The sequence below is a fragment of the Mirounga angustirostris genome, unplaced genomic scaffold (assembly GCF_029215605.1).
Source record: "Mirounga angustirostris isolate CCGP_5_RB_7025 unplaced genomic scaffold, mMirAng1.0.hap1 SCAF_1, whole genome shotgun sequence".
Classification (NCBI taxonomy): Eukaryota; Metazoa; Chordata; class Mammalia; order Carnivora; family Phocidae; genus Mirounga; species Mirounga angustirostris.
In genome coordinates, this window is record NW_026991709.1 from 25,949,557 (window position 1) to 25,962,837 (window position 13,281).

The following is a 13,281-nucleotide window of genomic DNA, read 5'->3' on the forward strand; positions in this document are numbered from 1 at the left end:
AAGTGCTTATTCTGTGGAAAGTACTTTACAGGTATGATCTCATTTACTCCTCACCGTAGGCCTGTGAGGTGCTTACTGTCAATATTGAGGTTATACATAAGAGGAAATTAAAATGTAGTTTAAGTTACTTGCCTGAGATTGATAAAAGCGTAGGAACAAGAATTCAGAAATGAAGGTAGTCTGATTCCAAAGCCTCTTAGAGGGGTTTCCAGACATAGATATTAATGGGCACTTCCTGTCCATAAGCCATTGTAGATACTGATTGAACCCATTTATGTATTCAACTACCTTTTAAATCTTTACAGAAGTTTTTGAAGAGTTAACACACCAAGTGCAAGAAAAAGATTCTTTGGCCTCAGAGCTCCACGTCCGCCACGTTGCCATCGAACAGCTTCTCAAGAACTATTCCAAGTTACCATGTCTGCAAGTGGGGCGAACAGGAACGAAGTCACACCTACCCATAAACAATTAAACTAAACTTACACTTACGTCCTTTGCCCTCATGCCCCTACCATTTATTGGTCTGCCAGACATGCCAGCTTTGAAGGAGTTGAAGAAAGTTGTGGTCCATTTTTTTATGGTCATTAAATTTGCAAAGCTGAAGGCAGTATCTAACATCTTCATCAAATAAAGCAGATCGTTACGCTCTAGTCTTCTAGGATTAATCATTTTGGTTCATTTTGGGAATCTTTCTTCCCATAATTACTAAATGGCCCTCCCTAACTTACCACATGTGACTACTGTTACAGTGTGATTTTATTAAACATTTTAATGTAATTCACCTGTCAAAACAGTAGAAAATTTAAAACTCCTTAGATTAGTCTGAACTACTAAAGATAATTTTAAGAGGGAAATGGAATTCATAATACACCTCTTATTTATTATGAGCAATATTTTAATATGAAAATTTTATATATAAAAATGCTATTTTAGGTACCTTTCCATTCTCTTTATAAATGTGTATTTGAATGCCTCTGTATATTATATTTACACTTTCCTGTGTGAATATGTTCATCCATATTTCAGATCCTTGCATTTTATTCTCTTAATATGTTCTTTTTACTATTATCTTGTTTTCCAAAGATAAATGTATTTTGGAGTAGATCTCTATCTAGTTGAATTGTTTTGACTTCTAATAACTCTTATGTGAAAGAGGAATTAATAACTTTTTAAAGCAAGTATCCAAGGAAAAAAAAGTACATTATTTTTTTCTAACAAAAGCAGTTCTGAGTTCAGAAAGAAAATGCTAATCTAGTTTTCATATGTCACCTTGTCTCCATAGAAGTAAAAGCCTCTTCTACTTCATTATTATTTTCATTCTAATGACTTCGATGTGTTAGAATTTGGACAGAGTAAGTCAAGCCTCACTTCCAAGTCAAACGTAGTATCTGTCAAATTGAATGTGCTGCAGAATTGTTGTCCGATCTTTGAAAAAAGCTTCAAATTCTTCTGTTTGCCGCTTCAGATACAGGTTCAAGAATCCTTAAACTGTCCAAATTCTCTGAGCAGCATCACTGAAATTTGTACCCAAAGAAGGCATTGTGAGGTATTTTTCTAAACTTTAGAATTTAAAGGAGGAAAGAGAAGACTGCTTGACACAGAAAAGTAAGACTCTAGTTCAAAAAAATAAGCCCATTTCTAAAGGATATTCTTGGAAGTTGCCTGTGATGTTGCCAAAGAATTTTGAACTAGTAGGTCATCTCGAACAGCTAGATACGTTTTTTAACAGTGTATTACATAGTAAAATCTATAACCAGTGCAGAATTAAAATGGGCTCTAAATTCTGTTTTTAGTTGGTACTTAGAATGTATTTATGAGGTAAGATCCTTTGCTTGAAAGAATCTGCAGAAAAGCCCATTAGCTTGGCAGCTTCGTGCATAAAAATATGAATGACTTCTGTCTTAAATCTGGCAGCCTGCCCCCGCGTGGGTCAGATTTGAGTCTTGAACACAGGAACAGTATTTGACTAAGCAAAGAAATGCCTCTATCTAGTAGAAAACAACTTTTTGTAATGCTAAGATGTGTTAAATTTGCCTGAGAGTATTAATTGATAACCGCAGTTGATTTAAGTATGACATAACTGGTTTTGGAGCTTTTGAAAAATGTTTTCAATTTCTGTCGATTTTTTGAGTCATCCAAAATGAATTTAAAATCCAGGGAGTGGGGATGCATTGCCTTAGTTTTGATAAGCTTTAAACTGAATGTGTGCAATATCAAAATCTTTATAAATTTACTTTATAAGTTGAATAAAGACATTTCCTGATGATGCCAGTAAATATCTTAGTAAGTGCTTAGTTGTTAGGTCACATTTTTTATTTTGACTTTGCTCTTTTTTGGCATAATTCATCAAGAATGTTACTAGCCAGTGTGTTTGCACACGTTTGTGCTTCTATTTAGATCACTTAGGGACAGTCATAAAAGTTTGGGATGTGTTGCATTTGATATCAGTAGTAGCATATTTCCAGAGTATGAGCCATATGGTGCAGTCCTAAATGCAACAGCGTTAATCCAAAGAAAAGTGTTTGCTTTGTTTCTGGTAAATATGTAGCTTTACTAATTGAGTTTGGAACAATTGGGTGGGATGGTGCGTGTACTAAGGTCTTATAATTCTGGATTCTGATTTATTCCGTTTAGATATTTCTGCCTAAGCTCTTGAAAGGTGCTGTAAAAAAAAATATCTGTGGTGCTGGTACTCACATTAGTACTTTATTTGGATGAATATTGTAGTAAAAGAATTTTTTCTTGAAGGATTTTGTACAGCAGTTTATCCAACTATTTGGTAAACTGATTCCTATGTTAGTTTTCTTGATTGAATATGCAATTATTTTATACGCTAAAATAAGAATAAGGGACAGAATGAAGTTCCATCTTGAGAGAAGATGAAATACTACAAATATTGGTTACCATACTTGGCTATTCTTCTGTATAGTTGTTAGTACTTTTTGAGGAAGTTTAGAAGAAAATCTCATACATGCCATCAGTTTCAGAAACAGCAAAAGGGAGAAGACTGCCTATCAGCTGTTACTAACATTTTCAGAGCTTATATGATTAAGGGGAGTGAAATAAGACTAATGTTTTTTCATGTTAGATTTCATAATTAGACAAACTGAGTTTAAAAAAATCAATTTGAAGTCAAAAGCAATTTTGATCACACGAGACTATTCACTTTCAAGATTAAAGTTTTCAAATTTGTTCAGACTTTTAATTAAGCTAAAAATCTATTCTAATTTGAGATTGTCTTCCTTTGATCATAGCATTTAATATCCAAATTAGTCTTTTTTTTTTTTCTTTAAGGAAAAAAATAAGGCATGCACTTAGGACCCAGTAACAGGTGATGCAGAGAGCAGAATAGTGGCGTTTTGTTCCATCATGTAGTTCCTTAGATATTGGAGCAAAGAAATGTTCTTAGTTCTTCAAATTTTATGCTCATTTCACCACAAAGTGCCCATTTTTGTATACACTTGAGAATTATTTTTAAAATAAATTCATGTTGGAAAGTGATTTCAAAAATATAGTCAAAATATATTCTATTTTGTTGGGATCTCGACAGGCATCTTGAAATTTCTTGGGTTTTTCATCTGATCACATTCTTTACCACTGAAAATGGTTTTAAAGTACTTGTTTTGTTGATACATATTTTTACCTTGGTGTTTACACTGTTGAAGCTTGTCAGTTTTTGCTGGGTTTTTTTAAATTAATTTTTGAAGATCTATTTGTGTGTGTTGATGTTTACCAGTTTTGGTTTTATTTTGGTTTGTTTTGTTTTAGAAGAAATCTGCTTGTGTTATTAAATATTGTAAAAATGCAATTCAAAATGTATATGCTCTAAACTTAAGAACTTTTAAAGAAATTATTTGTGTAGCTTAGAAGGAGGTTCAGTTGGTGACCTTAAAATTAGGTTGTGACATGAAAATTTTCAAATGGTACAATGTAAAGTTCTTATAGTGTTTTTTTCTGATTTACTGAGATATTGCTTATGCTAAAGTAAGATATCTTGAGTATTTTTAAGTACTTAATAAAAAGTTTACTACTCTACGAACTTTTTAAAGATCTTTTGTTCAGATGCAGCTGTAAAGCAAGGGCAATTGATTTTCATTTCAGTGTTTAATTGTATTTTTAACTTTGGGTTGGTGGAAATAATTACTTGAGGAAATTTGTGGTGAGAATCAAAAGATAAAACCTTCAACAGGTTATTCTTGCCACATTAAGTTTTGTGGTGGTGGGGTGGGAAAGAGTTTATTTAGCAGAATAATAAGGTACTAGGGCTCTGGCACAAGCAAAGGCATCTTGGAGGAGGGTTCTCATACTGTGGAATAACGAGGTTTTGTCCTACACGTCAGTGTCTGCATTCACTTCATCCCTTCCTAATTGCTCTTGATATAATTTAATCTAACTCCTTTAGCAATTTGGTCACCTTGGTATGAACCAATCATAACAAGTCCCTAGCACTAAGATTTTTTTAGCACCTAGTTTGTAATGTATACATTCTCTATTCTTTTTAGTTTAAAAAGAGTCCAAATTACTAATGCATACTGAATTAGTACACAATTTTAAGCTTACCAAAGTAGAACCAAAAAATCATGAAGATGAATATTGAGCCCTCGCCCCCCAAAAAAGTGTTCGTTGAACATCCCTCAACTGCACACCCCTCCAAAGGAATTTTAGTAAATGTGTTTTTCTTGAAACATGTAGAATATTTATTTCCATTCTGCTGTCTCCAAAAGAGTTTAGAAAGTGTTCCATTGTGATTTCTGTTAAATGCCATCATCTCTACTTTTATAGTTTGTATGTGTGTGTTTACCTTGTTTTAAATCTGAGTAGCATATACTGTGGTCATTGAACTTGATCTCTCTTTGCTGTTAGAAATTTACTTTACAGAATTGTGCTAGGGTCTTTGGAAAAAGAAAATGAAACTGCAGTGGTGAAAAACAAGTTGGTTTTAAAAGAGTTTTAGACATTGGCAATTTTTTCTTTTAAAATTGCAATAATTTATATATTTGTATTCTGCCTTGGAACTGTAACTATGATGCTTGTCTACTATTTTTAATTTTACAACAATAAAATAAATATTTTGTTAGATCTGTTAGCTTCAGTGTATATTTTTAAATGTACTTTTTTTTTTTTTTTTTTTTTGACCTATAAGACGGGTCTGGTTTTGCAGGCTTAGGGAATCTATACTTAACCATCATTATCTAACAGTTTATCTTAATGTTTTGTGAAAGTCTCTCATTGATAGTTATTACCGCCTGTGTCCCAAGAGCCCAGAAACAGGAAATAAGATTCCTGTGGCTGACCAGATAACTGTGCAACTTTTTAAATTGGAGTGTACTTTCCATACAGTAAATACACAGATTTTAAGTGTGGTGTTTGAGTTTTAACAAATGTACATAACTGGCTAACCGTCAACCTTAGTGTCCCTTGCCAGTGTCTGCCCGACTCCCCATTTCCCTTCCACTGTTCTGATTTCTAGCCCTGTAACTTGCATTTGGCTGCTTCGGGACTTTACATAAATATTATCATAGAGGATATACTATAGTCACTTGCCTCTGGCTTTTTTCACTCTACTGGATGCTTTGAAATTCTTCCATAGTAACACAAAGATCACTAGTTTGTGCCCTCTTTTTTTTTTCTGACGTGTTCATTTATTGTAGGAATGTATTAGAACTTGTTATCCATTCATCTGTGATGGACATTTGAATTGTTTCCAGTTTGGGGCTAATATGAATAAAGCTGTTGCGAATATGTTTAAATTGGCTCTGAAAAGAAAATTAAAAATAGAAGTTAGGGACATCTGGGTGGCTCAGTTGGTTAAGCGTCTGCCTTCAGCTCAGGCCATGATCCCAAGTCCTGGATCGAGTCCCACATCGGGCTCCTTGCTCAGCAGGGAGCCTGCTTCTCTCTCTGCCACTCCCCCTGCTTGTGCTCTCGCTCTCTTTCTCTCTCTCCCTCTAAGTAAATAAAATCTTAAAAAAATACAATAGGTAAGGGCGCCTGGGTGGCTCAGTCGGTTAAGCGACTGCCTTCGGCTCAGGTCATGATCCTGGAGTCCCGGGATCGAGTCCCGCATCAGGCTCCCTGCTCTGCGGGGAGTCTGCTTCTCCCTCTGACCCTCCTCCCTCTCATGCTCTCTGTCTCTCATTCTCTCTGTCTCAAATAAATAAATAAAATCTTTAAAAAAAAAAAATTAAAAAAAAAAATACAATAGGTGAAAAAAATCAAAATACAGAACAGCATATATAGTATAGAGGGAAGGGGTTAGGCACCTGGTGGCTTAGTCAGTTAAAACATCCTACTCTTGGGCGCTTGGGTGGCTCAGTCGTTAAGCGTCTGCCTTCGGCTCCGGTCATGATCCCAGGGTCCTGGGATCGAGTCCCACATCAGGCTCCCTGCTCGACAGGAGGCCTGCTTCTCCCTCTCCCACTCCCCCTGCTTGTGTGCCTGCTCTCGCTGTCTCTCTCTCTGTCAAATAAATAAAAAATATTAAAAAAAAAAAAAATCCTACTCTTGATTTCGGCTCAGGTCATGATTTCAGGGTCATGAGACTGAGCCCCGAGTCTGGCTGCACGCTGTGTGATGGGTGTGGAGTCTCCTTGAGATTCTCTCCCTCTGTCCCTCCCCCACCCCTGCTCATGCTCGCTCTCTCTCAAATAAATAAAATCTTAAAAAAAAAAAAAAAAATTAGAGTATAGAGGGGAAATAAATATCTTTGTTATTGTTTGCATAATGAAACCCTGGAAGGTTACATAAGAAATAAATTTAAAAAAAAAATAGAAGTTAAAGTATGCAAGGTCACTTGTGGTTAGCATCATGAATCCGACTATTTACATTACTATTTTTCCCCACAAATGATTTTTAAAGTAATGTATATGCTTTTGTGATAGCTTAAAACTAGGAAACAAGGACAGTTGTACAAAAGATAAGAGGCTGAATACAAAACAAGGGATGTTGGAGAACTGGAACATTTAATGGGTTGCTAAGAGAACAGTAATCATCCTTGAAGGTCTTTTGAATGTCTAACAGTCTAAGACCACTTTGTTTTCCAGAGGAGGCAATGAAGACCAAGAGAATCTGGTTTGGAGAAAGTACGAAAGAGCACCAGACCACAAATAACATTGTTCTCCTGTCTAGCTTTAACTACTTTGTGATGTTAAGGGAAATTGGTCACTTCACTTTTCTAAGCCTGAATTCACGGAGCCAGAGCAAAGAGTGGGTAAAATGCAAGCCTACTGCTCCTTTATCACCTTTGTTCCTGCCCAGTTCCCAAGCCTTCATGGGAATTTTCAAACTACTTATAAAATGATTTGTTCTCCCTCATTTTTAAATGTCATTATAGGGGGACACCTGGGTGGCTCAGCCGTTAAGCATCTGCCTTCGGCTCAGGTCATGATCCCGGGGTCCTGGGATCAAGCCCCGCGTCTGGCTCCCTGCTCCGCGGGAAGCCTGCTTCTCCCTTTCCCACTCCCCCCTGATTGGGTTCCCTCTCTCACTGTGTCTCTCTCTGTCAAATAAATAAAATCTTTAAAATAAATAAATAAATGTCCTTATAGGGCCTGGAATTCTTTGCAGGTTATCTTAGAGCCTAGCAAGTAGGTGTACATGTGTAGGATAGAAAGGAGGGAGAGCAGCATGCAGAATAATGTCCTTTTTATATCACATATATTGGTATTCTGAGTTATTCATAAAAGGTTTTACTTCTGGGATCTGATCTAGATGGCATCTTAGATCACTACGATCTTAAATTACACAACTTGCAAGTTTGTATTAGTGGTTTTCTCTCTCTTTTTTTTTTTTTTTTGGTGCTCTGCATCTGAATTCCATTCCTGTGTTCAGAAGGCACAAACCACCTTTACCTCTAGAAGCAAACACTTAATCCCAACCTCTCTTGCATCTGAGACACCCTACCTTGATCGGCAAAACAGAATCGGGGTAGGGGAGGATCCATCTTGAGAGCATCAGTGTCCATCAATAGGAGAAACATCCAGTATCCAATACCGAGTAGGGGCAGCAGGTAAGCTCCTGGCACCTGGTATTGAGGAGCCATTGCTCTGTGTAAATCTGCCCATGAATCTTGTAGGTTTTGTTCCTGCTGGTTTCCAAGCTTTCTGGGTGCTCTCTGCCCATTGAATAAATTCCTTTTCAGCCTAAGTCAACTAGTTGCTTTCCCTGGTTTGTAACTGAGAATTCAGTTACTCCTCACTTCATCCACTGGGTCCATGTCCAATGCTCTCTTGCTCTGAGATCTTAACAAAATTGGTTCCTAAAAGTGAACTGCTGAGAGCCCTTAGGACCACATGGTCTGCCTGTTGGGTCAACTGAAAATGGGAAAATTCTGAAAAGAAAATAAACCTTTTGGTAATGTGGATGTCTGTTTTCCTGTTAAAACATGTTCATTGTTCAGACTTGCGGTGACATCAGAGAACCTCTCACTGTTCTCCACTAATTACTGAAAGTGCTCACAGTTTGTATCTAGCGGGATCTTGGAAAAGATGATCTTTGAGAAACAGTGAAGATCATAACTTTAGCTCAGGGCTTTTGTCCATGTGCTCCCTGTTAATACTAAATGACCTTCAGCCCAGTAAGCATGTGTTGAATGAATATGCGAATGAGACTTCAGAGGCAGCACTAGGATTGCATGTTCTCTAAGAGTAAATCAGTTGTTATCCAAAAAATGCCTAAGGCCTTCATCCAGTGATTGAATACATTTCTCCTGGTATCCCACTCTTCACAACACCTCCATGACCATTTCAGGCCTTTGATAACTCACACTTGTTCTGTCTCTGTTTCTTCTCCAAACCACTGGTTCTTCTGAATTTCATGAGACATAACATCATTTGGCCACACCTCCAGAGTTTCTGAATCAATAGGTCAGGGGTGGGACCTATAAACTTTTATCTAACAAATTCTCAGGTGATGCTGATGCTGCTGGTCTACATAGCACTTCACAAACCACTGCTCTAAACCATCCATTGCCCCAGAGTTTACTTCCCAAATGATGTGATAATATTACTTCCCTGCTCATACTTTTCTAGATGACCACTGTCCATAAAATGAAAATTAATTCTCAGACCTCAGTGTTAAAAGCCTTCACCATTTGGCTCCTATTTCCCATTAAAAAATTTTTTTTTTCATCAAATTGAGACTTGGTTAAGCGCCAGGAACTCTTACAAGACCTGGAGGCTTTGGGCCAAGGGATACAAAAGCCAACAAGACTTTCTTGGTCAACTGAAAAGGAGTCCACCCCATGGTTAAGTTGATAAGGGTTGAAAAATGTCCATTGGATTTAGCAACCAAAAATTCAATGAGAACAGTTTTAATGGACCTATAGGAGCAAAGGTAGATCAAAATGAATTGAAGTGTGAGTAAAGAGGGTAGTGGACCTGGGGTGTGATCTCTTAAGAATTTTAACCATAAATGAAGTTGAAGTCTGGATGTGGACCCAAGGTTATGTTTTTAAGTCAAGAAGTACTTGATCATGCATAAATACTAAGGACAGATCTAGTGGAAAGACTACAGATGGAGAAGTAGTCATCATAAAAGGAGTAAAGTACTGAAGAGGCAGAACACAATAGCACATCTAGAATGGTTTGTCTTTGAAGAAGTTTAGGATCATCTCAGGCTTTCACATTGGAGAGAAGGCAAAACTGCAGATGAATGTGTTTAAGGGAGTAAGCTGAGAAAAGCCCCCACCTGGCTGATTCTATTTTTTTGAGAGAAAAGGAAAAGATGATGGGGTCAGAGGCTCAGAAGTGGTGAAGTGCTAAATAGATGCTTTCTGAGGAGTGAGAGAGGTCCTGGCTGCAAGAGACAGGCCTGCCAGACTGTTTAGAAGAAATAGAGATTGGGGTCCATGACTTGCCATTGATTGAATTTCTCCATTTGCATTCAGATTTTGTTGCTGTAAATACAGAGTAGGACTGTTTTTGCAGTTGGAGTAAACTAAACTGAAATCACTACTGAAAATCGAAATCTGAAACTCAGATAAGTTTGTGGCTCAAAAAGGAAATTCACAAAAACTTTACCCAAGACATAAAATTTCAAACACAGGAAAAAAGAGAAATTTGAAGAGCTACTACAAATAGTGTGTTGCAGGAAAAAATGAATTCTGTAGCTTTAACTCAAGCAAAATTTTCGAGCAATTCTTTTCATTTGAAGAGTGGACTAAGACCGTTGTGAAGGCCAAGCCCTTCTAGGTCAGTTGGTTATCAAGCTTCAGCAGAGGGAAGTGGGACGTGTCTAACCCACAAAAAAGCAGCTTATTAGAAGCTAGTCGGTATACAGAATGTGAAGCAAAGCCAAGGCGTAGCTACACAGTTTCAGATCTGTAACTTCGAAGCAAAGAGAAGGCAATGTAAAAAGAGGGGGGCACTTCTAGGGAAAAGAGGCAACAGAATGGGAAGTGATGGAGGCAGAAGAGGAAGTTCTGAAGAGGAAGGCCATTGCTACACTGCATTCGAGAACTTGGGTTTTAACCCTCCTTGGTCACTGCTGGGCACCGCTCTACCTCTCTTCTCTTAGCCTCTGTGCTCTCATCTGGGAAGAGTGGCAATGAACTCGGTGCTCTTTAGGGGAACTGCCAGCCCATACCCTAAAAGGATCATAAATTTTAAGAAGCCTGCGAGGAAAATCTCCCCAGCCCCCGGCATGAACAGCAGAAATGAGCTGAAAAGAACATAAAGGAAGTGTGGTTTCATTTAAGAAGAAACTGTGAGGTGATTTTACAGCAAGATATTTCTATGATCATCTGTGACAAAAAAGAAAAGACAGCAGAATCAACCTGGCTCATAAACAGCTATACGATTCTCTATGTACTGTCTGGAGAAAGGGAAAAAAAAAAAAGACTGTAAGTCTTGACACCTTATTACTCTCCCATAGACTTATATCAGGGAAAATTATTTCTCTTAGGAGTAACAGTGGGATGATTCTGCCACACAATCAGAAGTTGGGTTGCCTGCAGCTCAGGTCCCGATACCTGGCTCGGGCATTTGCACCTGTGCATGGAAAATGAAAATGTCAAGCAGTGTGATAATCCGTGTAGTAGAACATCATGTATTCCAACAGCGGAACTGCCATGTATCCTGAGATTATAGCTGTCCTATAATGGGAGTGGAAAATTGTTCTTTCTTTCAAAATGTGATAGTGGCAGTAGATGGTAGTTTGTTTTTTATTTATTTGTTTAATTTTGAGTCCTTATTTGGTAAAAAATTAAAACCACAATCTTATGTTGGGGTTTAACTTAGTGTTCTCCAGAAAAACAAAACCAGTATGTTTAATATATATTGTATCCATTCATATTTGTATAAATATGTATATATGTATGTATGTGTATGAATATGTATTATGTATATATATGTACACACACACACACACATACACAGAAAGGAGATTGATTGATTTTAGGGAATTGGCTCACACAATTGTGGGTGCTGGCAAGTCCAAAATTTGTAGGGCAGGCTAGAAATTCCAGAAAGACTTAATGTTGCAGTCTTGAACCCAAAGGCAATCTGGAGGCAGAATCCCCTCCACTTCAGCGAACCTCAGTCTTTTCTCTCAAGGCCTTTAACTGATTGGATGAGGCCCACCTACACTATGGAGTCTGCTTTATTCAAAGTCTACTTATTTAAATATTAACCACATCAAAAAATACTTTCACAGCAACACCTAGTCTGGTGTTGACCAAACAACTGGGCACCATAGCCTAGTCCAGTTGACACATAAATTCAACCATTGAACCATAGTTGGTCACTATTTTTCATTTTATTTTAATACTCCATGCATTTGATAAGTCTGAAAACCGTGGATCTGACATTACCTCATCCAGGCAGGTGCCGCTAAGCAGCAGTTCCCCCAAAACGGTCAGCTTAGATTGTGATCTCCAGAGAAGGAAATGCACTCAACAAGCTCTTCTACTGAGTATTTCCATGTGTTCTAAGAGGGATTGGAGGAACAACTTTTCATTATTTCTTAAATAATCTTTTGAGTAACAAAGACAGTTATCTACCAATATATTTCCTCTTAATCTGGTGTTGGTCTTAAATTATTTGAAAACTGAGTGTTCTACAAAAAGTAAAAGATATATGTAGCCCCTAGTAGACTCAATACCCAATAATGTTAGGTAAATTGTTGAAGGTTTTAGAATATTGAATGTTGGTTTGTACATCTCTTATCATCTTTGCTCTCTCCTACCTCCACCACACAAATCATTCTCTAGAGAGTTATTTTGTATCAGAGAAAGATACCACCAAATCTCAACCACCACTACTCCAAAGCAAACATTTTTGAAATAAATTTAGTTAGTCCTGGGGGTAGAAGAGTCCTAGTGCTCCCCACAATTAATGGGGTAAATCACTAAGTTTCTGGTGACCTCCCTGTGGGGAGTTTGTTCCTTTCTGTCCTAATCAGATAGCTCTGAGACTAGAAAATGCAGCATCTGGTTCCCCTGCTGAGTTGCTGCCACGCTGCTTTTCAGAAAAGCACCAGAAAAAAATGTGGGGGCCTTGGGCACTGCTACTGCTCTTCAGAGAGATTGGGGGAGTTTCCCTTAACAGAAAAGGAAATGCAGGGGGAGTAGAGCGACTGACATAGAAAACCATGCTTCCTTTGCTACCTCCCTCTCTTTTCATCTTCATACCTGTGTGAACAAAGCGCCAGCAAATAGAAGTTCACATCCTGCTGGGCTACCCTGCTTTTTATCAAAGTATGGAGGGAATTTCGGTCTCGGACGGACACAGCCTGGTCTCATGTCCGGGAACAAAGTGACCCAGCCTGGGAGATACATAAATATCATAGGAAACCACTAAACATGTGGCACTAAAGGGGCCTTCAAGAGTCTCAAAGCTTTGATTTGATTTGATTTCATTTTATTGTAGGAGAGCCCTTCAAAACAAAAAGATCCTTGAAGAACATAAATTGTAACATATGAACGTAGAGATGCTGCCACTGTTCTGCGTGAAAGACCATGGAGATTCTCGGAGCAAAGCTTCCTTCACATCCTTGTCAGTGACTATGCCGCCGGTTCCCCCGAACTATCACCTGCACCAAAGCTGTAGGTCAGCTCTGAGTGACTACAGCCCCGGGGTACCTACAAAGGGCTGTAGGAACTGCTGATCTAGTCTCACCTCCTAAAGTGGCCTAAAGCACTTAAGAAACTTCCAAACATTCTACAGAGCTTATTAGCCACAAAGGCAAGGACCAAATCCCAAATCTCCTGATTGCATTTCCAGAGTCCTCACCTGAACCTGGGCTCCTAGTTTTTATTTCTATCACACAAGATCTTCTGTCAAG

The 13,281-nt window shown here is 38.0% G+C and overlaps 1 protein-coding gene across 4 annotated transcripts in view; it reads left to right on the forward strand.

The window, feature by feature from the left end:
- Nucleotides 1-12,993, forward strand: part of CUNH21orf91 (chromosome unknown C21orf91 homolog) — a 40,735-nt gene extending 27,742 nt beyond the window's left edge. For 3 of the 4 annotated variants that reach the window (XM_045902630.3, XM_064579959.1, XM_045902633.2), the window contains exon 5: nucleotides 306-5,079. In XM_045902630.3, the coding sequence (XP_045758586.2) occupies nucleotides 306-472 (167 nt within the window). In that variant the 3' untranslated portion in view covers nucleotides 473-5,079. Of the gene's footprint in view, nucleotides 1-305; nucleotides 5,080-12,866 lie in introns of those variants that run through there. The other variant, XM_064579972.1, reaches the window with a different exon arrangement.
- The last annotated feature ends 288 nt before the right edge of the window (nucleotides 12,994-13,281 follow it).